This window comes from Dermacentor albipictus, chromosome 9 (genome assembly GCF_038994185.2).
Source record: "Dermacentor albipictus isolate Rhodes 1998 colony chromosome 9, USDA_Dalb.pri_finalv2, whole genome shotgun sequence".
In the NCBI taxonomy this organism is placed as follows: Eukaryota; Metazoa; Arthropoda; class Arachnida; order Ixodida; family Ixodidae; genus Dermacentor; species Dermacentor albipictus.
The window spans coordinates 19,913,695-19,941,607 of NC_091829.1; the positions used below are offsets into that span (position 1 = coordinate 19,913,695).

General features: G+C 48.3%; 2 protein-coding genes across 2 annotated transcripts in view; both read right to left on the reverse strand.

Annotated features, from left to right (window-relative positions):
• Tnpo (transportin 1) overlaps nt 1–5,399 on the reverse strand; it is a 65,818-nt gene extending 60,419 nt beyond the window's left edge. The window contains exons 1-2 of the mRNA XM_065450891.1: nt 5,277–5,399; nt 4,891–5,022 (exon numbers count right to left, since the gene is read on the reverse strand). Coding sequence (XP_065306963.1) covers nt 4,891–5,007 — 117 coding nt within the window. The 5' untranslated portion in view covers nt 5,008–5,022; nt 5,277–5,399. The remainder of the gene's footprint in view (nt 1–4,890; nt 5,023–5,276) is intronic.
• Nucleotides 5,400–9,874: 4,475 nt separating this feature from the next.
• LOC135917348 (uncharacterized) overlaps nt 9,875–27,913 on the reverse strand; it is a 68,130-nt gene continuing 50,091 nt past the window's right edge. The window contains exons 16-20 of the mRNA XM_065450941.1: nt 15,132–15,448; nt 14,128–14,339; nt 13,386–13,566; nt 11,279–11,523; nt 9,875–10,185 (exon numbers count right to left, since the gene is read on the reverse strand). Of these exons, the coding sequence (XP_065307013.1) occupies nt 10,026–10,185; nt 11,279–11,523; nt 13,386–13,566; nt 14,128–14,339; nt 15,132–15,448 (1,115 nt within the window). The 3' untranslated portion in view covers nt 9,875–10,025. The remainder of the gene's footprint in view (nt 10,186–11,278; nt 11,524–13,385; nt 13,567–14,127; nt 14,340–15,131; nt 15,449–27,913) is intronic.

A 27,913-nucleotide genomic window follows, 5' to 3' on the forward strand; every position in this document is an offset into this window, starting at 1 on the left:
ACATATCCATTTTGTCCGCTGTAGATGTACTATTAGATGCAATTCACAGAATTGTGATATCGTTTTTCACTGTTGAGTCACGGAGTTTTAAACTTGATAGTATCGTTTTCTGGAAATTTTCGATTTGGCCAATCTTTAATAAATAATTGACCATCTAAATGAAAAATTCGAAACCAGTAGTCACTCGAATTAAACTTTTTCTTTGAAATGGAACAAACCTCCTCAAATTTGGTGAAGTGGTTGCAGGGTATAACGAATTCCCTTTCTACATGTATTTAAATAGGAGCACCCGAGCTGAAGCCTCCTCAACCAAAATTTCTGGCTACGCCACTGGCCCCATACATACATACATACATACATATATATATATATATATATATATATATAGGGCCAGTGGCGTAGCCCCCCCCGAACAAAATTTCTGGCTACGCCACTGTAGCTTTGTTATAATCAAATCAAGCTTACTTCAGCATAAACACAATTTTAAAAATTATGCTGGGGCACAGACAAAAGAAAGCCACGAAGGCTTGATGTACTTGAGGTTAATTAGGCACGAGCATCTGGCCATAGCACCGGTTGGAATTAGCTAGCGCAAGACAGGGGTAATTCGAGATTGCAGGGAGAGCCCTTCGGCCTTAAGTGGACATAAAGAATAGGCTGATGATGGTGATCTGGACATCAATTCAAACTGTCAAAAAAAGTAAGGCCACTGGCTTCCATAGCAGGTGTTAAGAAGGCTATGCTTTAACATTTTCGTTTTGTAAAGGCACGGTGCCTGCCTGTGGGAACATGGAGCTCGTGTCATTGCTCCGTGGAGTGCCCCACCACCACTGCCTCATGGAGTCTTAGGCACAGGTGTGATCAAAGCAACTGGCGAAAAGCTCAGCGAGTCATCTGCCAAACTTCACGGGGCAACAGCGGTGGCACTCCGCACAGTGCTACAACGGGCTCCCGTGTTCCCGTTAGCAGTGGCCTACCTATACTTTAATAGAGCTTTAATTCAGCAAGCCCTCATGTTTTCACATATGCGTCAGCTGTCTCAATCAGATTGTTCCAGACTGTGAAATTTTGAAGGAAACATACGGAGACCACTTGGAACTCCCGACAATACTGCACATTGTGGGCTTATGTTTTTTTCCTCATTCCACATATGGAATAAGGCACTAGATTAGAGGGGCAGGTTGTCCAGTCCCATTACTGCAGTGTATTCAAGCATTACTGGTGCTATAATCTGAACTGTTCACAAAAAGGGGGTGCTGTTTTCAGTGGATGCTGATAGGAGAAGCCAGCAGGCAGAACACTTGTTGACAAACCAGCATCACTCCTAGTGAAGAAAGTTCAATTCGCCAATATTTACTTTAGTTTATATTAAAAGTGCAGTGCAACCTGTCCCTTGCATTCCCCTCCCAACTCATTTTGCTGTGTTAATGTACACTAGACCGGGAAACACACTGTGCATTCAGGGAGCAGCAATACCACTCCACTGACAATTTCTGCACTTACTGAAAGTGTTCTGGACAAGAGCTGCACATTATGTTATTTGGAACACCAATCAGCCAATTTCTTTGGACGGCAGCTTTAAAACCAAACTGTGAGACTGAATTTCTCCGAGCTCAATAGGTCATGAGGGAAGACAGCGGGAGACTCCGATTTCAAGCTTTCAGATGCCAATTAATTCTGCCGATTGAAGATGTAGCTCCCCCACATTTTTTGCATTTTCAGAATCACAAAACGCATAATGCTGTAGAACAAATTATTAATTTTCAATTCTTCAGTGAGTTTTGTCAAGTTATAGAATGTGGGCACCTCGCGAGAGCTCTCTACAGGAAACTAAGATCAGAATACATGAACTACTGCATGTCTAGTCTAAATGGAAGGCACCTATGTAGCTGTTTAAAAGCTACAATGAAAGAAGCGAACTTGCTATGTGATAGCACACCGACAGCAAACACCCAGTTTACCTTGCAGCTCATTTTACTTAGATGCATTACACACACTATTCAAACTTGCAGCCCACGTCAAATAAGAAGTGTCTGAAGATTGTTGCGTTATTTTCATCAGAGCTTCTACTTTTGACGAACTATTTTTGCACGCACAATTGTGCATACAGCCCCAGAAGGAGTTATTTTCGACCACTTCAGGTAACAAGCACCCAAAAGCACCCTTATGCTCAACAGTAGAACGCCATGCCCACTGATGCGACCAAGTTCAACGAGAGGACATTCTAAGGCAAGCCACGTGAACAAATTTTTTCCATTAGTGGACAATTGAGAATAGTTATGACGTGACCAAGTCTTGCATTCCCTTAAGCGCAGTCAAGTGAACATATGGTAAAGCTTGCCATTCTCAACAGCTCGATAAGTCTCTTCAAACTGCAAGTTCCACAATGAGTTTACATACAAACAAACAGGACGGCAATCGCCAGGTCAAGTTTATTTTCAGAAGCCTCCCACGACCCTTTATTTAGCTCGTAGTTGCGTCATTTATTTTCCAGAGGCCTTCTTCACATTGCTTTTATTTTTTTCTTGGGAAGTGCCCTTTGCGCAACACATGCAGATTGCTTTGAGCAGCAAGAACATTCTTATTCAAGGAAACAAAATGTTACCGCTGGCAAGATTTCTTATCCTCACAAGGAGCAACCTCAACCATTTCGTAATGCACGTCACCCTAAACAGCATGTGCCTGTCATTTTAGCTGTGACACAGTTCTAATACACTCCACTATCCTCCAGTAACAAGACATTCACAATTTGAAATGTCCCTTATATAGAAGATGTGAGCTGTCACAGTCTGACTAGTCTTTCTTTGGGACTTATAAAAATGCAAGGGAGTATGCTTAGAAGCGTTGAGATGTAGCACCGGGAAAACTGCTCCTACCTTCATATCAAATATATCTGCATAGTGTATCACTATGGTAAATGGTAAAGCACTCCAGGTTTCTTTTATTTGTTCCATGCTCGGCATTTGCATAAAATCTTACTGCCCTTACTAGAAGGGCGAGAAACCTGTTAGTTATTCCTTACATTCACTTGAAAATCAAGTGGGCCAAACAGTGCTGTAACTGCACCATGTGGACGGGGTTAATATCGCATCCAGAACTGGTGCTACACGCACATTTTAATTAGGTATATTAAACCCTCTAATGATAGATGCAAGCTGTAACTGCACCGTGTGGACGGGGTTAATATCGCATCCAGAACTGGTGCTACACGCACATTTTAATTAGGTATATTAAACCCTCTAATGATAGATGCAAGGAATACAGAAAGCTTATTCACAATCATAATTACATAAAATAATATTCAGCAGGCTTAAGTTTAAGAAATGGCACAAGAAACATTAGTAAGCATAGTTTATGTAGAATAATTTTAGTCCACCTTAAAAGTGCTTTTGTTGACACCTGTAACTGATAACCCAAGCAGTGAGAGTATATGCACTGTATGGATTTGGCGGTAGAATCAGCTCCAAGAATACATTGCGATTAGGAGTCGCAGCTTTAATGCCTTAAACAATTTATGCTATTTTTTGCTCCCATTCAACAGAGGTATCGAGTACTTTAGTCCAAATAACCTCGAACCCCATCAAGCAGAACAATGGATGCGGCAATAGTGTTGCGTAGCGACATTGGCATTTTCCCTGCTACAATGTGCCCAACGTTACCTCGAGATTATGACAATGTGTTCTTTGGGAGATGAGGAACTTGAATGTGACCTCCCAAGTCCTTCCCCAACTTGCTAGAATGTGTTGTTGCGCAGGAAATGTTCTCAAAGAACATGCAGACTGGTTCCTCACTCTGCAACTTACAGGGCTGCGAAAGCACCTCTGAAATTACGCGCGTGCTTTCTTTAGCGCAAAATCTCGCACACGTTCGAAACTGGCGGGCTCAGATTTCTGGGCACTGCATTTCAAACATGACCTCCTTCGCACAGATCGACTCAGAGCTGCGCCAGCAAGATTTCTAAGCCTCGTAAACATGAGTTAGATCAAAATTTGTACAACGTTATATATTCCACTCGGCAGGTTACGTGCTACACGCGAGAGAAACTACATTGCTCATTGCCTGGCGTAGATTGCATTTCCAGAATGTTCGTACTGCGTCATACTAAACTACTGCTGCGAGCTAAGCGTTTGGCTGCACGGCTTAACAATTTTGACTGAATGAGTTCGCAAAAAACATGAAATGCGTCCCCAGAAACGATAACATCACGTGGCGAATATATGAAGTAACGGCACCGTCACTGGCGCACCGTGTTGAACCTGATACACTGAAGCTACGCGGACCAGAAGTCAACCTCATCTACTGAGCAGAGAGCACTGCGGTCATTAGCGGTCATTTGGAACCGGCTTCACGTCAACGTGCGGCCTTCACTCTTTTTTCCCCTGCGTTTTCGGCCATTCATGACTGATCGAAGCCGGCGGCTGCAAGGGCCACTTTCGAAATACGTCGTGCGCAGCGTCAAGTGGTAGCTAGTTCCTTAAGCGGATTAACCAAGCTGAACTATCTTCAGCTAACAGGAAAGAATTCGAACACGCACCTCACTGCAGCGAGTAGCGGTAGCGAAAACGACGCAAACACGATCAATGGTGGGAGATTAGATTATTGCTCAGCACGCAGAAACACGAGAAAAAAAATATGAGAAGGCCAGACGTCGTAGTACTTCGCGGCTGAAAAAGCGTTGACCCGTCTAAACTCGGCGTCTCCCAAACGCTTGTTCGGGGCCACTTCGGCGAGAACAGAACATTCGAGACACTCGTGCGGCGAGCATTTCAAATCTGCCCATTGATCGCCCCGGATGGGTTACGAGCGGGTCGACTAGGCCTAACTCATGCGGCTTCATGCGCGAGAACACGAAAGGGACGGCCGTTCGGAGAGCCGGCCAAACACCAGTACCTGTTGTACAGCACGCTGGGTTGCCGTGTCCGGAGACTGCGATTCCTTCAGAAGCTGCAGGATTTGCCGGAGTCCGTCTTCTTGTGGTTGCCACGATAACGACATGCTGCCTCGCATCTTTCACGTAACCGGCTAAATTTTGATGCGGACGAGGGAAAAAAAAAAAAGGAGAGAGAAGGGTAAGAGGAGGCGGGGGTTGGAAAATACGGCGAGAAACGCATGCAGCGGCGCCGCTTCTACTGCGGCGCAAAATTCCCCGCACCCGGCTCACTCATTCGCTCGGAAAAGCAAACGCAAAGCAAACAAACATAGTCGCGAACCTAATTACGCGTTGTGCGACGCACTTACAGCAGTAATCTCTAATTTTTTCAAGAAATAAGACAAACCTCGCAAATGTGTCAGTCAGTGCTCATGGCGGAAAAAGGTGAGCAGGGCGAAAGAAAACCCGATACGTCGTGCTCCACTACGTTTTGTGTCAAGCTAGTTGAACTGGTCGTTAAAAACAATTAGGGTACAAGCAAAATAAATGCGTAATGACTGAGTTATTTATACATATATACTATTATCTACACAACTCGTTTGTATTTCTTTTTTCAAGTTTTGTTTAATAGGTGGCGACAGCTGTTGTAGGCTTTGAATAAAAGAAGCTTGCGGGAAATTTAATTTACGGCAATGTTTCGGCATTCTGCTGCTCATTCTGAAGTATTTAAATTGATACAGGTGGATTCCAATTACGCATCAGAATCGCTGGTGGTCAATAAAAAAGCACATCAAATATTTCGGTGACTTATAATTTACCTGGCTCAGTTATTTTGATGCTTACTCACCAAGCTCCTAACCGAGTCGAGGTTTTATCACTATTTTTACTATTCTTTTCCCGAAAGTAAATGGGAAGACGTTCCATTCGCGACTCTAGCGCAGAGGCTGCCAACTGTACATTTAAAGCTACATTTAAAATGACAATAAAGGGAAGCCTTACGCTGCGGTGTGTTGTTTAATTAACGACATCTGGCACGATGACTGTTACCGCGAGAGTAGGCTTGGTAAGCTAGAAAATACAAAAGCTAATTACCAGAACTGTGGTGCTGCAAAATACGAGGGAGGACCGATGCAACATGGGCAGACACACACTTCCGAGCAACTGATTCATTTCCAGAAAAACACATACTGTATATACAAGAACACAGGACACGCGCAACAGGCATCCCTCGTCATTTGCTGCCCCGCGATTCTTGTAATTAATCAAGCACCAATTAACTAGCCCAGAAACATTTACTGAATACGAAAGCCGACAAAGACGGTTAGCGAAGCTGCACCGTAGCTCACGTACCAGCTCCTCGGCACATCATGTATTTCGACACATTGTACGTGTACACGGGCCTAATAATCTGTTTTTATCGGTTTCAAAGGAGTGTAGTACATTACAATCCAACGGAACGAAAAGCTCAGCGACGCCAGTTTCGAGCCCACCCGGATGGGACGCTGAAATCAGCAGCCGTGCCCGCTTCAAGTATCAACGTGCATGAAGTAACATATCAGTGCCGCATTTTTTCTTCGTAGCGTGAGTGTCTCAATCTGATCAGCTGCGAGTATGGTAGTACTCGGCATGAAAACACTGCTGACTAGAACTTGACAGCATCCTGAGCGAAAGGCTTGGCAGCGCGCGTCACACCCCCGCTGCCGCTTTGGCGCTGCTGTCGCCCTCGGTCACGTGACGGCACTCGCAGACGTCGTGCCAGCAGGTGCGACGTCACATGCAAGCTGTGTATTCGATTTTCGAGTCGATTCGCTGCTAACACTAGTCGATTCGTATTCGACTCGGTCTCAAAGCTTACCCTATTTGCACACCCCTAAATGTGATGACACGCAGATATAAAATGACACTATCGAAGGATGACTGTCAAGGAAAAACGCAAACTTTCACCGTGGTGGACTTCCTGAGGTATGCTGCTGAAACACTTATTGGTTCGATCCATGTGTCGGCAAAATAAAACGGAACTCACTAAGACCCACTTAAAAATCACACTTTTTACTTAGGGCATCACTCGGACTCGCCGAAATTCTACTCAGCCCGACTCAGTCGGGGCTCGGACCATGACTCACCAGCATTGCACTCAGCGGGGCTCACTCAGATTCATATTCACGGGTCGAACTGAGTGAATCGACGCATGAATGAATTTGACGGCCTAATGTGTAATGCCAGGAGGCGTGGTGGTGGTGTGACGTGTGGACATCTCGAAGTGAGTATGGCGCGTACAGTTAAGTCTAACGATGCGACGATGAGACGACACACTGATGTGTCCATGTTCTCATAGCCGTCATCTCTTGAAGCGTTGCTCATGCTGCACTTGGATTTAGCGTTCTTAGTAACGCTGTGCTGCACAGTGCTTTTAAACGCGACAGCATTTCTTTCGCTAGGTTAAAGAATTTGGCAAAACTTCGTCCAGCATAACGTTTGCACGATGGCGACAAAAAAGAAAAAAAGAACAGACAAAAAGAAAGAAAGAAAGAAAAAGGGAGAGGGGAACGATACCATCACTTTTCCTTTCTTTCCTTTCGACCGCGAACGTTATGCTGGCCGTACGGGTAGCGAAGCTTCCATAGGAGCCCACATGTCTGCAAAACGGTGTTAATGATGATTATTTAATGGCATCCCCTTCGGAACAGGGCAGTGACAAAAAGGTACCTAGCCTGCTTGATTTAATCGGGTATGCTATACATGTTTATATAACATTTTTGTATACATAATCTTAATCTTTATTTTTTCATTTTTGCGATGTGCTGCAACCGTCGCCAACTGATTAGGTCAAGGGCACAACTTTTACCAAAAAGTCAAAGCAGTGACGTCACATTAGGAAGAGGAAGTGAAGTCGTGATTTACATTTCTTGTGGCGAATGTTTGTATTTCTTTAATAGTCTGGCATCTTTCTTTTTTTATTCTGAGCTTGCGGTTCGCCTCAGCCTATTCGCCAGCCTGTGTCTGTATGAGTGGCTGTACGCTGAACTCAATTAGGCTCGTAATGACGACCATTCGTTTTGTACGTTCCTCTAGAACGCAAACGACTAGGACGGGAATGAATGACAGAGCGAGAAAGGTTCCAAAAGCCGTTTAACTTTTATTAGCGTAGAAATAAAAAAAGACAATATACGTGAGCGAATAAAAAAATGGTTCAATAGCCAACACTCAGTCAAAATACTGAAATATATGCTTAACCTACCCACAGAATCCTAGAAGCACTCAAAATTCTTTGCAACACCGCGTAGTTATGAAACAATCAGACAAGACAGCGCTGCCCCTTATTATCGTTTAACACGCATTTCAACCTACCAATTTTCATGCCTGCAGTGCGCACAGAACTTGTGCTACGAAGAATGAACAAAAAGTCACCGCCCAAGCACTCCGTGCAGGTGGCTAACCAACGAAGCTGAAACGTGCATCCCCGGTGTTTATTACTAGGTTAATCCTAGTATTCATTACTAGGTTACTAGGTTCATTAAACGACGGCTTGGTAGGCGGCCGGATCCTCGGTACGCACTTGCTGCTTGCGCTCGGCTGCACGAGTCTGTTCTTGTGCCCGGGCTGCAGCATCGGCACGGCGTAGACGAGCTCGTTCCCGGTTATGTTCGGGGCGATCGAAAGCTGCCTGCTCCTCGGGAGTACGTATGACGCGTGGCCTACGCATTTGGGATTCGGAGAGAAATAGCTGCGCGCGCGCTCGGCTGCGACTGAGAGCAACGACGTCACTATATACTGCCGCAGACCAATAGCGCGCCTCTCTTTTTCTTTTTCGCGCATGCGCATGGCGTTCCGCCGGAGGCGTTTTCGGCGTACAGGCGACAGACGGACGAATAAGCCAGCCATATACAGCTAAGCTGTAAAAACTGCACGGCGTTTCCTTGCGTAGCGCTCCGCCACTCTCCGTTTTCATCGCCTTCAGTGAGACGTAAGTCCAATGCAGCCGCGTCAAGACGAAGGATAACGCGAAGCCTGCAGCAATATCTTCGTATGCGAATAAATCTGAAGTGAATAGCACGCCAAAAACGCCAGGCCCGTCGGCCAGCAGAGTCACACGAAGGCAGCTAAAGTAAAAAATTATCTGGCAGTCTTAACTCACTACTCTCGACTGAACAAGTTAGACAACGATGAAACTCGCAAGCATCACGCCACCAGAATTGACACAAACTTCAACAAGCAAACCAACACAAAGTGAGAGGGAGGGGGGAGGCGTATAGTAGCAGGTGAACATAACGTGCGCGCGCGCGCCTTCCAAGAACTGTATTGCCTTTGATAGCGGGCTAACGTCCCCTTTAGCGGGTGCTGAAAAGAAGGCACTTCTAGTTGATGATAAAGTAACAGAAAGTCGCCTTATCTTTCCTCGCCACACGTATCATTCGATCACATCGTATCACACGTATCACATGGATTAGGAATATCATTTCGGTTGAATGAAACATAACTGTGGTTGTTTTTAATTCAAAACGATTTTCCTTTCAGAGTGTTTTCCCCTCCTCACATATAGTTAACTCTGCGCAGAGTTAACAACTGACAGCTCCACTGCAGTTAACTCCACTGCAGAGACCACTAGTCCCGATCCCCGTGTAGCTACCAGGAATCCCCAAGAGTCACCGACTTTGGCCTTGAGATAGACCAGCCACACACACACACACACACACACACACACACACACACACACACACACACACACACACACACACACACACACACACACACACACACACACACACACACACACACACACACACACACACACACACACACGCACACAAACAAACAAACAAACACGCGCGCACACGCACGCACACACTAGCTATCGAAAATTGCAATGTTGAACGCATTCTGAAATCTATCTATTATCAACATCAACAACACAACAACAAAGCCTTGCACCGGACTTGAGAGAGGACCCCGGGCATCTCGTTCCGACTTGAGAACTACGGGTAGCATTTCCGGAATTGGATTAGGTATATATAAATCAAACATTTTTTCCCATAGTTCCTTGAGCTTGCGTGGCGGCTACTATCATTCGCAAACAACGGCCCCTGACATGCACACGCACGATGGCTACCTGCGTAGCCGACAAACGTGACCGCGTTCCTCGGCATCGCAGCGACGTTCAGTACAAATATTGGGCGAACGCCCGCGTCCTGCTGCAAATCTCGTTGGCGGCTTCCCCGATGGTCTCCTCGCTGGAGTTTGGCCACAGGGCGTTGCGCGACACACCGTCTCGCTCGTACACCGGCCACGGAAGGCCGCTTTTCAGGGATGGCACTGCGCTGAAAGAAAAAAATCAGAGAGGAAGCGATCGGTTAAAATTTACCGGAGTTATATACTATTACGGATACAAAGAAGACGAAAGCGAAGAAATGCTGCACCGCCAGGCGGAAGACCTCCAGAAAGGTTCTGGATGCCACCACGACGCAATATTTAGAAGCAAGCTTTGTGGGTGTGTATATATATATATATATATATATATATATATATATATATATATATATATATATATATATATATATGTATATATATATATATATATATATATATATATATATATATATATATATACACACACATACACACACACACACACATTCAGCGGCCGTGGCTTCACGTAGCTTCGCATTGAACGAGGGTCTGGTTGATGCCACCACGTCAGTATAGCAGTGGCGTTGCCACAGACAGACAGACAAAGAACGTTAAGCCCGGTGGCCCAACTCCAGCGAGGAGACCATCGGGGAGGCCGCCAACGAGATATGCAGCAGTGGCGTTGCCAAAATAATTTTGGGGGGGGGGGGGCGGAAGGGGTAAGTGGGGGGAGTACCCACCTGACTGAGGAGGGGGAGGTAGGGTAGAAGGGGGGCTCGGAAGGCTGCATGCTATCTGGAATTTCGGGGGAGGGGAGGGCTGGGGGACAGGTGCTCAATGCGCCATCGCCTGGTTACGCCACTGCAGTACCGAAAGAACGATCTAGCTTCACTAATGGGTCGATCGATTGGCGAACTTCGACGTCCAAAAGCAACGCCTGCATAAGGTCAGTATTTAAAAAAAATTGGTGCCCTACCACGGTATTGCACTATCTTCGGGATCGGCCCACGTATGGGGAGTTTTGTGTCTACAGACGGACGTCCACGATCCTAGGGAACTAGCCCTCAACAGCTTCGCTGTAAAAATGAGTGAACGGCAAGAGAACGGCACGTTCTGCACTGAAAGGTCGATTATCAAGGCGATGAAGTTGACCATAAGGCCACTAATTAGTCACCACGGCGGCGGGCACACCTGACCTCAAAGCACATCTTTGTTCTGAGACGTGGCCACGATGGAGGCTCCCGAGAAGAATAACCGAGGGCGCTACTTCCGCGGCGTGCTAACCCTGTCTTGAGGAATGCGGCCACGTCGGCGAGCGTGAGCGGAGGGTCGAACAGACCGTCAGAGGCGGCGGCCGCGTAGTGGCGTACGGTGGCGTTCTTGAGGACCGCCACGTCGGCCATGGCGCGCGAGGCGCATGTCGTCCACAGGTGGGCCATGTCTTCTTCGAGCTGCTGCTCCGTCACACCCTTCACGGACAGCGCCGCTTCCGTGCGGTTCGCACCGCCCCTGATGGTGCAGGCTCGCTCCTGCGTGAGACCTTTTATGTCCACGCTGTGGCAGCAGTGCGTTCATGACCCCAGAAAACTTCCGGTCATGCATTTCTGGCAGTCAAGTTAGCCAAGAAAACGGAAGTATTTTGCGCATAGTTTACTGTAGGCACCTAGTCTTGATATGTTCAGATATAAAGAAAGTGCGGCATGTGTCGATCTCATGTATGGGCTTTCTTTTTTGCACTGAAGAATAAAATTCACTTGTAGAACATTCCAACATCACAGCAAGACTGATGCCCAGCTGGAGGGTTCTGTAAACTTATAGGCTATTTTAACTTGCGTTGTTCCAAAGGGCTTAACCGGAAGTCTTCTGGGAAGCCTGTTTGTAAGCTCGAAAAAGGGTCTTTGTGGGAATGAAAGGGCGCGCCACAGACCGGGGCCCCTCGTCCGGCCCTGAAAGTTTGGCTTAAACAGTGAAGTTGCGAAGTGCCGTCTAGAGGGCGTTATGTACCGTAAGATTATTTTTCGAAGTGGTTCATTATTTAGAGAAGACGGAGAATACGGCCTCTGAAATTGCACGGCGCGCGCGCTGCCCGATCCTGCAAACTGAAATGCTGCGTCGCCACGCCTGCTATATGCTGCCAGGAGACGACCTTCCTCGAGAACATTGACTCTCCCTCCGATGATGATATGGTGTCATCCCCTATGAAATGGGGCGGTGGCAAATAGCCACCTATAGCCTGCACGATTTAATCAGGTATGATATACATACTTTTCATTCCAGTATTTGTGTATACCATCTTAACCCCCTTTTTTTTCTAACTCAAAACTTCTCCACATACCTTGTACCGTTATACCTGTATGCCTGGAACGGATTCGGCCGCATCAATCTCTTCCCTGCTTTTTTTTCACCAATACCCTAAACGTGTGCGTGTGTGGGCGCGCGCGTTTGTGAGTGCACGAGTACGTGTGCACGTGTTTGTGTTTAGACAATGCCCTGCACTGGCTTCCGTGTACCGAGCGGCGCCCGCAAGCGTGGAGAGCGTTCTCTCTCTCCTCCTCCCGGGCGAGGGCGTTCCAGACTCTATAAATGGACGGCCCCGCCAACAGACTTCAGCCTTCAGCAGCGTTGAGCACAATCTAGAATGTGCGCCGCTCTCCGTCCGGAAGCTCGTAAAGCCGACCGTTCCGTAACGATGTAATTAAATGTTTTTTCTTACTCGCGTCGCGTTTCTGTCGTGAGCCCCTCAGTGCTGGTCAAGCTCCAAACCGCCAGACCCGCGCTACCTCCACTGCTCTGGGTGCAGAGTAAAATTTTAACACCTCCAATTCTTGTAAATCTTCATTGTCTTTTTTTCTTTCTATTCTTTGCATCCAACTGGCGGTCTCTGTACCTCTCATTGTATTTTTTTATGACGACTCCTACTTGTCTATTTACCATATTAATTATCCTGTACTTTGTTGCCAACTTTCTGAACCCCCGCCATCTTAAACATGACTGTTTTTGCAAAAGAGCAATGAGAGGCTTGATGACAGCGAGGATGCCCGGAAAGCGGTACGCCCAACTTAGGATGTTTGTACTCTCTCTCTCTACACACACACACACACAAACACACACACACACACACACACACACACACACACACACAGGGAGAGAGAGAGAGAGAGAGCTTGACATAAGGCTAATCGTGTGCATGGTTTTGCGCTAGGAGGCCTGGCCACACGGTGAAATGTGCAGCGCAATTTGACAAGCACAGGCAACTGCAGGTCTGAAGACATCACTTCAGATACCGTGTATCGCAACTAAGGCTGAGGGTGAACTGAGCGGCTTGTGCAAGAACCTTCAAGGCGCCGTCAAGAATCCTCAGCACAAGCTATAAGTTCAGGGAAGCGAGAACCTTGAGGAACAAACAGACGCTCCGAAGGAAGTGCTCCGAGTTGTAGGCACTCTTGAGTCTAGCGGAGTAGGGAAGCAAGTACTCGTCATTGAACTGCTCGCCCAGGGACAGGACGCTGCCCAGGATGACGTCGACATCGGCGTCGAACTTCCAGACGTCATGGTCCGAGATGGCCCCTACCCTGCAGTATTACACAGCGGCGACACATATTATTGGGACCGCCCCTACATATTGCAGCGGTTTGAGCGCAAAGTTGAAGAAAGGGAAACCGGCTAGTACAACCTGATTTGGTGTTCTTTGTTATGTAGGGTGAATTTGTGGTCGTTAGGCGACCAAGAGGAGTGTCTTACGAAGCATGCCGAGTTCCGCAGCGTGTAGAATACGGCGTCGCTCGGAGACGCTGGGGCACGTCTCGGTGTCTCACATTAGGCCTTTTCAGCGGTGTAGTTTGCTTTATGAGAACGAGATGGCGCTCTCGGCGGCGCTACGTACTTTGCCTCACGCGAAAGCGCACCGAATGCGAAACCATACCCACTTCTGCCTTGCAACTGTGCGATCGGCTGTCGAAAGTTCGACTGGGTGACCTCTAATGCTCGGTGCTCCATTGATGCCGCGATATGTGGAACGGTGGAGGGAAGTCGTGCGCAGAAGTTGGCCGCAAAAAATTGTGACTGGCATATAAAGACATCGAAAATGGATCTGCGCGGCCAATGTTCACGGACCAGGGTACTTGAGTACGTACCTGTACCCTTCGAAGCGGCTCGGCACGAACCTTAGAGGGATGTCGATGTAGCGCGCTGCCTTGAGCAGCTGTTCCTGGGGGGCCTCCTTCAGACAAGACAACAGTTCGCTGGGATCGTCCGATTCGCAGCCGAGGAACCTCGCCATGCTGTTCATGTAGCCCTGGCCCATGGAAGGAGTGTTCAGGCTGAGGGGCATGGTCGGGTATAGACCCTGCACGAGCGGTCGCGCGACCGCGGAGCTTGTGCGAAACTGTGCCAGTGATCAGTTCAGCCGGATGATGACAGGCGGGGCTTAAAGACGGGGGCGCGGGGTCACCGGCCCTAGCCCTTATCCCGCCCCCTCCCTCCGCCAGCATTTAGAGGCTCGCATCCGCCTTGCTGCCATCACCTGGCAATCAATATTACCGAACGCAGGCAGGCACGCACGCACGCGCACATACATACATAATCATCATCATCATCAGCCTGGTTACGCCCACTGCAGGGCAAAGGCCTCTCCCATACTTCTCCAACAACCCCGGTCATGTACTAATTGTGGCCATGCCGTCCCTGCAAACTTCGCAATCTCATCCGCCCACCTAACTTTCTGCCACTTCCTGCTACGCTTCCCTTACATACATACATACATACATACATACATACATACATACATACCAGCGGCCGATGGCGGTCCCTGCCTTTTTGAGCAAACTAAGACTAAACGTGCTGTCACTTTGTTTCCTTATTATAATCACGTTTTAGTTTCTCATTAACACGATCACCCGTTAACCTGACGTCCAGTGTTGAACGGCGCTCCGCGTCGGAAATGATGCAAACACACATGTATACATTTTTTTTTTACTAGACGGGCTCACTGCAACCGTTATATTTAACTTCATATTGATATTTAAAAAATGTTCACTATTCGAAGGTCGCATTCTATAAAAGATGTCGCTGTTCGACAACCCCTATAAGAGCACTGGCACACTCTGAATCGGAAGAAGTGGCCATTTTATAACGGAACCTGGAGGAGCATCCGCCTGAAGCCCACGTGGCGCTCACGCGAGATCATCGTGGTGGCGAGCATGAAGGCGCCCGAGCCGTGGCCCAGGGCCATCAGCGCGTCGGGGTCTCCGTCCAGGGCCGCGGCGTTGCGACGCGTCCAGTCGACGGCGAGCTGCAGGTCCTTGAAGGCGACGTCGTACACGACGTCCGACGAGTCCGGCTTGAAGAAGCCCATGACCCCGAGCCGATGGTTGACGGACACCACCACGCAGTCGGCCAGCGCCGCCAGCTCGGTCCAGTCGTGGTCGCTGTTGGACCCGGTCTGAAACCACTCGCCTACGTACGCCGTTGGCACGTGAACAATCCTTTATTGGTGTTTTTGGAGATCCTAAAGAAGCAGGAATCGAGCTCACGCCTTCCTCGCACCCATCGTGCTATTCGCGGGCTCGACTTGTATACCGTAAGATAATTTACACCCTTAGTGAATAAGGGTATACAACCTTACACCCAAAGGTATAAAGGTGTGAGTTGTAGATCTATTTACTCCCTTAGGCAGATTTAAGGGTGCAGATTACTTTAAAGTGTACGTGCTCTAAGTAGACATACTTAAATATCATATTTTGCTTTTGGAGATCCTAAAGAAGCAGGAGTCGAGCTCTAGCCTTCCTCGCACCCATAGTGCTGTTCGCGGGCTCGACTTGTATGCCGTAAGATAATTTACACCCTTAGCGAATAAGGGTACAACCTTACACCCAAACGTATAAAGGTGTGAGTTGTAGATCTATTTACTCCCTTAGGCAGATTTAAGGGTGCAGATTACTTTAAAGTGTACGTGCTCTAAGTAGACATTCTTAAATATCATATTTTGCTTTTGGAGATCCTAAAGAAGCAGGAATCGAGCTCACGCCTTCCTCGCACCCATCGTGCTATTCGCGGGCTCGACTTGTATACCGTAAGATAATTTACACCCTTAGTGAATAAGGGTATACAACCTTACACCCAAAGGTATAAAGGTGTGAGTTGTAGATCTATTTACTCCCTTAGGCAGATTTAAGGGTGCAGATTACTTTAAAGTGTACGTGCTCTAAGTAGACATACTTAAATATCATATTTTGCTTTTGGAGATCCTAAAGAAGCAGGAATCGAGCTCACGCCTTCCTCGCACCCATCGTGCTATTCGCGGGCTCGACTTGTATACCGTAAGATAATTTACACCCTTAGCGAATAAGGGTGCAACCTTACACCCAAACGTATAAAGGTGTGAGTTGTAGATCTATTTACTCCCTTAGGCAGATTTAAGGGTGCAGATTACTTTAAAGTGTACGTGCTCTAAGTAGACATTCTTAAATATCATATTTTGCTTTTGGAGATCCTAAAGAAGCAGGAGTCGAGCTCTAGCCTTCCTCGCACCCATAGTGCTGTTCGCGGGCTCGACTTGTATGCCGTGTTTGAACCACACCGATGGCACCGGCTGTTGGAATCTCAGCGCTGCCACCAGCTGTCGGAACCTCAGTGCTGACACCCGTCGTTGCAACCGGACCGTTGGCGCCCGTTGTTGCAAATGGGTCGCAAGCCCCAAGGGTAGCGTTGGCCTGGCGGCCTGGGGCACACTGGAAGCATCCGAAGATCCCAGCAAAGCATGAGGCGACTGCTAACAGAACAACTTGTTTATTCTAGCATCGCAAAGAGCGGGCGGTCAGGTCGACCGAAGTAGAGAGACGGGAGAGCACGTTACTCAACAGAAGAAATCGGAGCCTCTCTCCTGGCGTCCGGGGGCAGCTGCTCTTATACTCTCGGAGTTGAGAGCAAGAGGGAAGGTCACGGGACTACGTCACGTGACAGCGGCGACGGACGGACTGAGAGACACGTTGGAACAAGGAGGTGACGCATCAGACGGGCCGGCGCCGGTCAGACCTCCTCGCTTCACACTGGGGGAGCTCCTCTCCCCGGCTGCCGCGCTTTGACAAGCGTGGGCACACACACACACACGCACACACAAAGACACGTGGCACTGAACATGCCGGGACGCGCTCGGCGGGGATGCGTCGCGGCCGCTCCGAACGGGCCAAAATGTCCGCCGCTTGGAACGAAGCCCCGGCGTCCGTTGAATCCGCGCCGGCTACAGCGCGCGTCATAGGCGAAACGTAACAGACCGCCCCGCCGGGGGAAGGAGATCCCGATGGTCAGGGGACTGCATCCGCTGTCCGGAGGGATGTCGCTCGATGATGCTCATAACCGAAGTCGGTCGTCCCTCGGCGTTTCTTGAGCGCAGCGCACCGAGAAGGCCTCGTTCTCACGTTCAGGTTCACACAGGACACTGCAAAGTGACTTCGGGAGAGTTCTCATTTTTCTCTCGTTCCCAGCAAGCGTTAGAACTACGCCGAGACTCAGCCGCTCAGTCAGCAAGCACGGCACAACCCTCACTAAGCCATGCCAGGCTCTTTCCCCTTTTATACTACTGCCTAGTTCCTTACAGTAGTCTAGCAGCACTCAGAACGCGTCCACAAATCGGAAAATTGCACTAGAAAGCACATCATCACTTTGAAACACTACACAAAAGCAATATGTTAAAAATCCTGCCTCAGGAAGAAAAACATCAATAACAAACAATTTTGAGGCTGATTCCCACGTTAGGGGCTTCGACTTAAGCCATCGGCGTTACCGTTGAGACTCCCCTTTTTGTAACGCACCTCAACAGTGGCGTAGCCAGAAATTTTGTTCGGGGGGGGCTACGCCACTGGCCCAATATAAATCTATATATATATATATATATATATATATATATATATATATATATACATATGAAAGAAGAATATGTATGTGGCAAGCAAGTCACGTGGTAGAGAGACCTTAAAAGAGCGTGTCGGCGTCTTTATGTATATATATATATATATATATATATATATATATATATATATATATATATATATATATATATATATATATATAACTGCATGTTGCAGCTCAGCCTCCTCCTTAAGAGCAAGCTTTAGCTCGGGTGCTCCCATTTAAGTACATGTAGAAGGGTAATTCGTTTTTCCCTGCAACCACTCAACCACTTCACCAAATTTGAGGAGGTTTATTGCATTTAAAAGAAAAAGTTTAATTCTAGTGACTACTGGCCTCGAACTTTTCATTTAGGTGGTCAATTATTTATTAAAAATTGGCCAAAACTGAAGATTTTCAGAAAACGAAACTATCAAGCTTAAAACTCCGTGACTCTACAATGAAAAACGATATCACAATTCTGTGAATTGCATCTAATAGTACATCTACAGCGGACAAAATAGATATGTTACACATGAATCTCAAAAAAATTTAGTATTGTGGAAATACGGCTTTTGCAGAACCCTTCTGCACAACGTAACCAATTCACGTAAGATACAAATTGTCGTAGCAAACTTGTCCGCTTTGACTGTTATAATAATTGCCGTTTACAGAACCACAATATCTGTTCTTCATGCATAGCTATTAGTTTGTAAACGTCGTGCTTCTATTTTTTTCAAACTTTCGAATTTTCCAAAATATTTTAAACAACATTCAGGCCCTAAATCGAAGTTCTGTTTCCAACAGACACTAGGATTTAACTTTCTCTCTCAAATGCAACCAATTTCAATAAAAGCGATTAGCAGGATTATCTCAGAGCAGCGTTTCTGCGTTTTACAAGTATTTGAATAGGCCGCGTCGGATTGGGCCCGAGCTAAAGCTTCCTTTTAAACAATTTATCGAGGGATCAAATACATGAATAATAACTGCATTGTCATTGCCAAAGATGCTGTAAACAAATTCTTGAAAGCTACGCATTGTAAATACAAGTAAAATATGTATTTTTTCATAAAATATTATACTCGTATGTGCCAAAAATTGTGCCCAACGTAACTGACGTCAATGCTTCCATGTTTTTTGTCTATTTATTAGGTAAAGAAAATATCACACGAACTTTAGAACTATATCATATCGAAACCAGGAAAGCAGTGCATGCCGCTGATATGAAAAATTAAAAGGCAATGAACTGAACAAGTTGAGGACAAATATGTTAATGAAACTTTGTCATTCAAGAACCGTGCTTACATTCTTGTATATATGCAATGGCCAGTGAAAAATCTCAATGACGCTGTCGTTTGTTCCGATGTATTACGCAGGAGTAGCTGTCCCTTGTCGTGTATCGTGAGTAATTGCACCGAAGTTATAGTCGCGACAGAGAGCACGTATAAAAAGCAGGAGTTCTGCAAGATATATGAGGGCAAGTCAAATGAATGAGCCAACAACGGGGTACTTTATTTAAAAGTAGTCTTCATGAGAATTGAGACATTTGTCCTATTGACTAACGAGTTGCGTGATTCCCGTCTTATAAAACTCCTTGGGTTGCTGCTTCAAAAAGTCTGTATCTGGTTCCCTTGAGCTGTTTTTTCGGTTGCCCCAAAATGTAAAAGTCGCAGTGACAGGTCTGAGCTGTATGGCGGATGTTGCAGCGTTTCCCACTTGAACTTTGCCAGTTTTGTATTAACCACATAAGTGACGTGGGGACAGGCATTGTCGTGGAACAAGATGACCCCATTCGTCAATTTTCCACGATGTTCGTTCTTGCTGTTGGTTCTTGCGACACGCTGCTGTTCTGGCGTTTCACAATATCGGAAACAATTGATAGCCTCTCAAGATTTAACAAATTCTATCAGTAATGGACCCTGTCGATCGAAAAAAAAAGTGAACAACACCTTTCCAGCGGAAATTATGGCCTTTACGTTCTTTGGGCGTGGTAAATTCGAATGTTTCCACTGTAAGCTTTGCCGTCGTGTTTCAGGCTCGTAGTAGTGGCACCAAGGTTCGTCCCCGATCACAGTTGCAAACAAGAAGTCGTCATGCTCATTGTGATACCCGATCAGATGAGTCAAGGCAGCGCGAAACTTATCCGTCTTCTCGCGATGGATAAAAATCTTGGGGATCCATTGCGCACCAAAGAGTCGATAACCGAGAAGCTCATGAATTATGGCGTGAACCGAACCGTGACTGATGTTCAGACGGTCTGCCAGTTCATCGATGCTTATCCTCCGTTCTTGTTTCAGCAGCTCATGAATCTTTAAAATTGTGTGGGGGGTGATTGCACGATGGTTTTGGGCCGGTCTTGGAATGTCTTTGCAACGTCCTTTGAACCGTTTGCTCCAACGCTTCACAGTGGTCAATGAAATGCAGTGTTCAACGAACACGGCAGTCATATGGTGATTAATTTCTGTTTTGGAAACACCTTCAGCTGTGAAAAACTTCGCGACACCGAGCTGTTCAACTTTTGAAGTGTCGATTATGTGACGCAACCATATCAACCCAGTGTATGAGAGCATTAAAGAACATTGATCTTCACACCTGCGTGTCACTTTTGTAAATGAGACATGCCGTTCTCCTACGCGCATGCCTCGCAGATAATGAACCGAACCATTATTACGTGGTTAGGGTAGGCTCACTTCCATTTGACTCGCCCTCGTACATTAGAAATGCAAAGATACAATGGGATATGCAAATGCGAAAATACGGCTTGATAAAGGACAAAAAAGTGTCATTGGAAACAAAGTTCACTGCATGTATACACAAAACCTCGCAACAAGATATTTAAGTATACGTATAAGTCTCCAATGAGTCTATGTATGTAAGAAGAAGTAACTGTATATAATGCGTCAAACAAGGCAAATAAACATGTTGCACAATCATAGATTCACAGAATCCGAGATTCCGCCCCCATTCCATCCACTCCCCCCGATGTATTGCGCGCGACGGAAGGCGGCGCGCTTGCTCCCCGCTTTTCTCCTTTGCACACACAAGACTGAGCCACCATCGTCGGCTCACCTATTCAACCTCCCCTCCTACGCTTTCACTCGCACATACAGCATGCAGCGCGTGGTCACGATGTTATCACCCTTGGACTTTATACGAAACATGAGGGCGACGGCGACGGCAGGAATGCGCCTGGAGTGTCCATATAATTGCTTTCGCAATAATATAATAAACGTATCCGGCAACTGAAGCGTCCCGTCGCCCATTACTTTCCGCAAAAGAAGTATCAAAATCGACCTTTCACCATGCGACAATTCGCTGCGCCGCAACAATGTATTTTTTTTTCTGTGAGGCGGAGGCACCAAAATGAAAAAAAAAAACGCATAGGAAAGTATGTTGGCCAGAATCTAATGCCTACTTCGGACACCTAATGGGGCTACGGAAGGAATACCGAAGAAAACATGAGACGCTTGGTCCAACAGCGGCGAAACAAGACTTTCCGGAAAGGTTCCGCTCAAGGAATGCGGTGCAATCCTTCGAGTCCCCACAGTGACGGCGGCGAGCGACCATTGTTTTTTTTTTCTCGTCTGCTAGCCAGAAAGCGTCCAAAACTCTGTCCGGTGAAAATCCACTCGGCCAGGGCAAACCGAACGCGCACCGAAGTGCACCGCACGGTGGTCGGGGCCATACGAGAAAAACGTATGCGCTCTGGCTGGCTCTGGCAGCCCACGGGTAGGGTAGCGAGAACAAAAAAAAAAAAAATTGAAGAGGCTCAATGTGTCCTCGCGAATAAAAGTCAAAGTAGAAAAAATAAATAAGAACGTAGTTACTTTGGCTGGCTTTAGTGTCGTGACATGGATGTTCTGGCGTAGGTTAAAAAAAAAGTTGATATTTTTTTGTGTGACATGACGGCACAAATGAACCACCCCAACGCTTCGTCTCATTGGACCTCGCTGCCTGCTTTGTCAACTTGTCTGCTAGTGTGTTGATTTGGCTTGTCTCATTGTATGTTCCGATGTAAGACTTTAGAAAAATCAATAGACCTTTGGCGTCAAATGTTTATAACAACATTAAACCCACAAAGTTCCGCAATTGAAAATCTAAAGCACAACTTTGGAAATGTCAGTGCACCTTTCACATCAAGAGCTTATGAGATTTATACCCATAAAGTTTCGCAATTGACATCCACGCGCTCCATAGATTCCGTGGCCTCAGTGAGATGCCGCGGCGAGCCCACTCACCATCAAACCGCCCTTGAAACTTTGTGCTCGGATGGGACTACTTGGCGTTATGTGACTCCCGGTGTATGGGCTTTGCCACGAAATCCAGCCCGAGTTCGCAATCTTCGCGGTTAAATGTCTTTTCGAACGTCAAAAAGACATTCTAGACAAAATCCAGAGTGATTTCCGGCGCCGGGGGTCGCTTTGGTCGGCGGCGCATGGACAGCACGAAAAAATTTCGGGGGGGGCTGAAGCCCCATAAGCCCCCCCCCTGGCTACGCCCCTGCACCTCAAAGGAATATTGTTGCAAAGCGAGGCTCCAGCGCAGGAGGCGGCCATTTTTGGGAGAGATGGTCTGCAGCCATTGGAGAGGGCAGTGATCCGTCTCAATGATAAACCTCGAGCCGGCTAGGTAGCATGACAATTTCTGAACGGCCCACACGAGACACGCACACTCTTTCTCGGTGGCGCTGTACGCCTGCTCACGACTGGTCAGCTTACGACTAGCATACAGGACGGGGTGTTCTACTTCTCCATTTTCCCGTTGGCACAGTACAACGCCCATGCCTCGCTCACTAGCATCGCACTGAACAACGAACCCTTTGGTGTAGTCGGGCGATCGTAGCACAGGCTGGCTTGTTAGGGCGCTCTTTAGGGCGCTAAAAGCTCTTTCCTTTGTCTCGTCCCAGACGACTGTTTGCGGCTCTGTCTTTCTTAGAGCATCCGTCAGGGGAGCCGCGATATCAGAGTACCTGGGGATGTACCTCTGATAGTAGCCGGCGACACCTAAGAACGACCGAATATCGGTCTTCGTGCGCGGCTGCGGAAAGTCTCGCACAGCGGCCACCTTTATTTCAGACGGGCGGCGACGACCCCGACCAATCACGTGACCAAGGTAGACAACCTCGGCCTGTGCTAACTGGCACTTGGGAGCCTTGACTGTCAAGCCCGCTTCGCGCAGGCGGGTTAGCACTGCCCGCAAGTGTGCCATATGCTCAGCCCAGGATGCGGAGAATATCGCTACGTCGTCTAAATACGGTAAAGCGAATTCTTGCTGTCCCCGCAACACTTTATCCATGAGGCTTGAAAAACAGTATGGCGCGTTCTTCAAACCAAAACTCAACACTTTAGGACGGAATGTTCCCATTGGTGAAATGAACGCCGCATACCTACTAGCCTCTTCTGTAAGTGGAACCTGCCAATAACCCCTGACAAGATCTAGGGTGGAAATAAACTGAGCGCTACTAACTTTCTCAAGGCGCTCCTCGATGTTAGGGATCGGATAAATTTGATCCTTAGTTATGGAATTTAGCTTGCGGTAGTCGACGCAAGGACGAGGTTCCTTGCCCGGTACCTCAACTAAAATCAAAGGGGAGGTATAATCACTCTCACCCGCCTCAATAACACCGAGCTGTAGCATCTTCTTTACCTCAGCCTCCATAATATCGTGCTGGCGGGGTGACACCCGGTACGCCTTGGATCGTACTGGCTCTGGGGAGGTAAGTTCTATATCATGGGTAAGGACAGAAGTCCTACCAGGCCTCTCAGAGAACTGACCTTGAAACTCTTGAAAGAGCTGGCGCAGTTCGGTTTTCTGCTCAGGCGACAGCGGTGCTTTACTGATTAAGTCACTAATGACTTGATCGGTGTCTTCCCTGTTCGTCACTGAGCCTAGTCCCGGAAGCTCGACCGGAAGCTCTTCGGGAGCGTTTACCATCATACACACTACTGCTTCCCGTTGCTTATAGTGTTTGAGCAGATTGCAGTGGTAAACTTGCTCTGCTTTCCGTTTTCCTGGCAGACTGACCACGTAGTTGACGTCCGACAGTTTTTGAACAATCCGTGCTGGGCCCTCCCACTGCACGTCGAGTTTGTTTTTTAGCGATGTGCGCAATATCATGACCTCATCGCCCACCTCAAAACGACGGGCCCTGGCTGTCCGATCATAATAAACCTTGGCCCTCTGCTGGGCCTTTGCCATTGCTTCTCCTGACAACTCCTGTGCCCTTCTTAAGCGTTCGAGGAGCTTAAGCACGTACTCCACCACGACTGGGTCGTCGCCCCTGCCTTCCCACGATTCTCGAAGCATGCGAAGCGGAGACCGAAGCGAGCGACCGTACACCAGCTCAGCTGGCGAAAACCCCGTAGCCGCATGCGGCGCGGTCCGTAATGCAAACATCGCCCCAGGCAGACACAGCTCCCAGTCAGTTTGATGTTCAAAACACAATGCTCTCAACACGCGCTTCATGACGGAGTGGAGCTTCTCAACGGAATTCGACTGGGGGTGGTGCACTGAGCTGTGTAGCAGCTTTACCCCGCACCTTTCGAGAAAGGCTGTCGTCAAAGCGCTAGTAAACACTGTGCCCTGATCTGATTGGATTTCCGCAGGAAAACCAACTCGCGCAAATATGGACAGTAGTGCATTGACTATCTCAACTGAGCTGAGTTCTTTAAGCGGCACTGCTTCAGGGAACTTTGTCGCTGGGCAGATCACAGTCAAAATGTGTCTGTACCCCGTGGCTGTTACCGGCAGAGGTCCCACTGTATCAATAACGAGCCGTCTAAAAGGCTCCGTAATGATAGGTACCAACTTCAACGGCGCCTTCGATTTGTCCCCTGGTTTGCCGACCCGCTGACAGGTGTCGCATGTCTTCACAAAGTGGTCTGCGTCCCGAAAACACCCTGGCCAATAGTACTCTTGCAAGAGACGGTCCTTAGTTTTCTTAACTCCTAGGTGTCCGGACCACGAACCCCCATGAGACAAGCGCAACAGATCCTGACGGTAGCACCGAGGCACGATCAGCTGATCGAACTCCACTCCCCTGCGGTCTACGTACTTCCGGTACAGGACCCGACCTCTTTCCACAAAGCGAGCATTTTTCTTGGCGATACCTTCCTTGACAATGCAGCGTATGTTTTCTAGGCTGCCATCCTTCTTTTGCTCGGCTATCAAAGCCGACCGGCTGACTTTTAGCAACCTATTAAGTCCGTCTGACGTTGGAGCGATGAGCAAATCTTCAGATAGCTCTTCTAACTTTCCCGTGTCGGGCATTTCCTCTCCAGTATCTGGTGCCTTTAACGCTACAGGCTCAATTTTATTCAGTTCGGGCGTGCTCTGAATATCAGCTTGCTGCGCCTCTGACCCTTTCTCATCGTTCGACAACGTCGGCCCCGCAACTACCGCCTTTGCAGCGAGCTCCCGAACCTTCGATCTGGTTAAGGCCTGAACGCTAGCCTCACCAAACAAAAGCCCCTTCTCGCGCAGGAGGTGATCGGACCTGTTCGAAAAAAGGTACGGGTACTGGGGGGGCAGCATAGATGACACTGCCGCCTCCGTCTCAAGTGCTCCGAAAGGTCCTTCAATAAGCACTTTTGCTACGGGCAGACACACGCTATGAGCTTCCACGGCTTGCTTGATCCATGCGCACTCGCCCGTGAACATATCGGGTTCTACGTAAGAGGGGTGAACTACATCCATTGTAGCTGCGGAATCGCGAAGCACTCGGCACTCTTTCCCGTTCACGAGGAGGTCTCGCATGTAAGGCTCGAGAAGCTTCATGTTCTCGTCAGTGCTGCATAATGACAAAAACACTACTTTTGTTTTTGTTTCCGGACACTGCGCCGAAAAGTGACCCGGCTTCTGGCACGTATAACACACGCGCGCTTGCCTCGCCTCGAACCGCTTTCTGCGTTCGGCTTCGGCTGCCGCCGTCTCCTTACGTTCGGTCGGAATGCTTTCACTCGCATCCGCACTACGTGTGTCCCCCTTTGCTCTCATGGGCGTGAACTTCGGCCTCTCAAACTTGGAGCCAAATTCACCCTTTTGACCGTCCTTAGCTCCGCGAGCCCGACGCGTCACAAAGTCTTCGGCTAGCTCAGCGGCTCTAGCCACCGTACTAACGTCTGGCCTATCCAAGACCCAGTACCGCACGTTCTCAGGTAACCGACTATAAAACTGTTCTAGCCCGAAACACTGCAGAACTTTCTCGTGGTCACCAAACGCTTTCTCTTCTTTGAGCCACTCCTGCATGTTTGACATTAGCCTGTAGGCAAACTCTGTATATGACTCACTTTTGCCTTTCTCATTTTCTCGAAACTTCCGACGGAACGCCTCCGCTGACAGCCTGTACTTTTTTAGCAGACTCGATTTCACTTTGTCGAAATCCTCTGCCTCCTCTCTATCCAAGCGAGCGACTACGTCGGCCGCCTCGCCGGGTAACAAAGTGAGCAAGCGCTGTGGCCACGTTTCCCGAGAGAACCCCTGCTTCTCGCACGTTCGCTCAAAGTTTACCAGGAACAAACCAATGTCTTCTCCAAGCTTAAACGGCCGCATCAGGTCAGTCATTTTGAACAATACTCGTTCTCCTGCACTGTGTGCCTGACTTCCATTACGAGCGCGTTCCATCTCCACCTCGAGACGCTTCATTTCCAAAGCGTGTTGACGGTCGCGCTCTTCTTTTTCTTTCTCTTTTCGTTCTTTTCGTTCAAGCTCCTGTCTTTTTGCCGTCTCCCTCTCCTCAATGGTCTCAAGGCATTCCGACAGCTCGTCATCCTCAGCTCCTAACTCAAGAATAGCCCTTAGCAGTTCTGGTTTTCTGAGTTTGTCTGAGACATCCAGACCCAACTCTCTTGCAAGCTCCAACAATTTCGGTTTGCGCAACGACTTCAAATCCATGGCTGCTCTGAATGCTGCTTTCTCTACTGCCTACTATTGTCTTGCCGCAAACTAACCCGGCAGCAACGACAACCACAATTACCAGCTCTGTTTCTGACACTAACAAAAGCCTGGCAAAACTCAGAAGAAGAAAGTCCCGCACTCACCAAACCTCGCAGCCAAGAATTCAGCGCAGTCGTTCCGCTGCAGGCAACCAGTCATCACACAGGGCTCGTTGCACTGCTCCCGGATGGTCGTTGTGCTGCTCAGCATACAGTCAACCGCATATCTTCGCTGCTGGCCTCCGTTGTCGCGATCTCACCGCTGGCAACCAGATGTTTGAACCACACCGATGGCACCGGCTGTTGGAATCTCAGCGCTGCCACCAGCTGTCGGAACCTCAGTGCTGACACCCGTCGTTGCAACCGGACCGTTGGCGCCCGTTGTTGCAAATGGGTCGCAAGCCCCAAGGGTAGCGTTGGCCTGGCGGCCTGGGGCACACTGGAAGCATCCGAAGGTCCCAGCAAAGCATGAGGCGACTGCTAACAGAACAACTTGTTTATTCTAGCATCGCAAAGAGCGGGCGGTCAGGTCGACCGAAGTAGAGAGACGGGAGAGCACGTTACTCAACAGAAGAAATCGGAGCCTCTCTCCTGGCGTCCGGGGGCAGCTGCTCTTATACTCTCGGAGTTGAGAGCAAGAGGGAAGGTCACGGGACTACGTCACGTGACAGCGGCGACGGACGGACTGAGAGACACGTTGGAACAAGGAGGTGACGCATCAGACGGGCCGGCGCCGGTCAGACCTCCTCGCTTCACACTGGGGGAGCTCCTCTCCCCGGCTGCCGCGCTTTGACAAGCGTGGGCACACACACACACACGCACACACAAAGACACGTGGCACTGAACATGCCGGGACGCGCTCGGCGGGGATGCGTCACGGCCGCTCCGAACGGGCCAAAATGTCCGCCGCTTGGAACGAAGCCCCGGCGTCCGTTGAATCCGCGCCGGCTACAGCGCGCGTCATAGGCGAAACGTAACAGCCGTAAGATAATTTACACCCTTAGCGAATAAGGGTACAACCTTACACCCAAACGTATAAAGGTGTGAGTTGTAGATCGATTTACTCGCTTATGCACATTTGAGGGTGCAGATTACTTTAAAG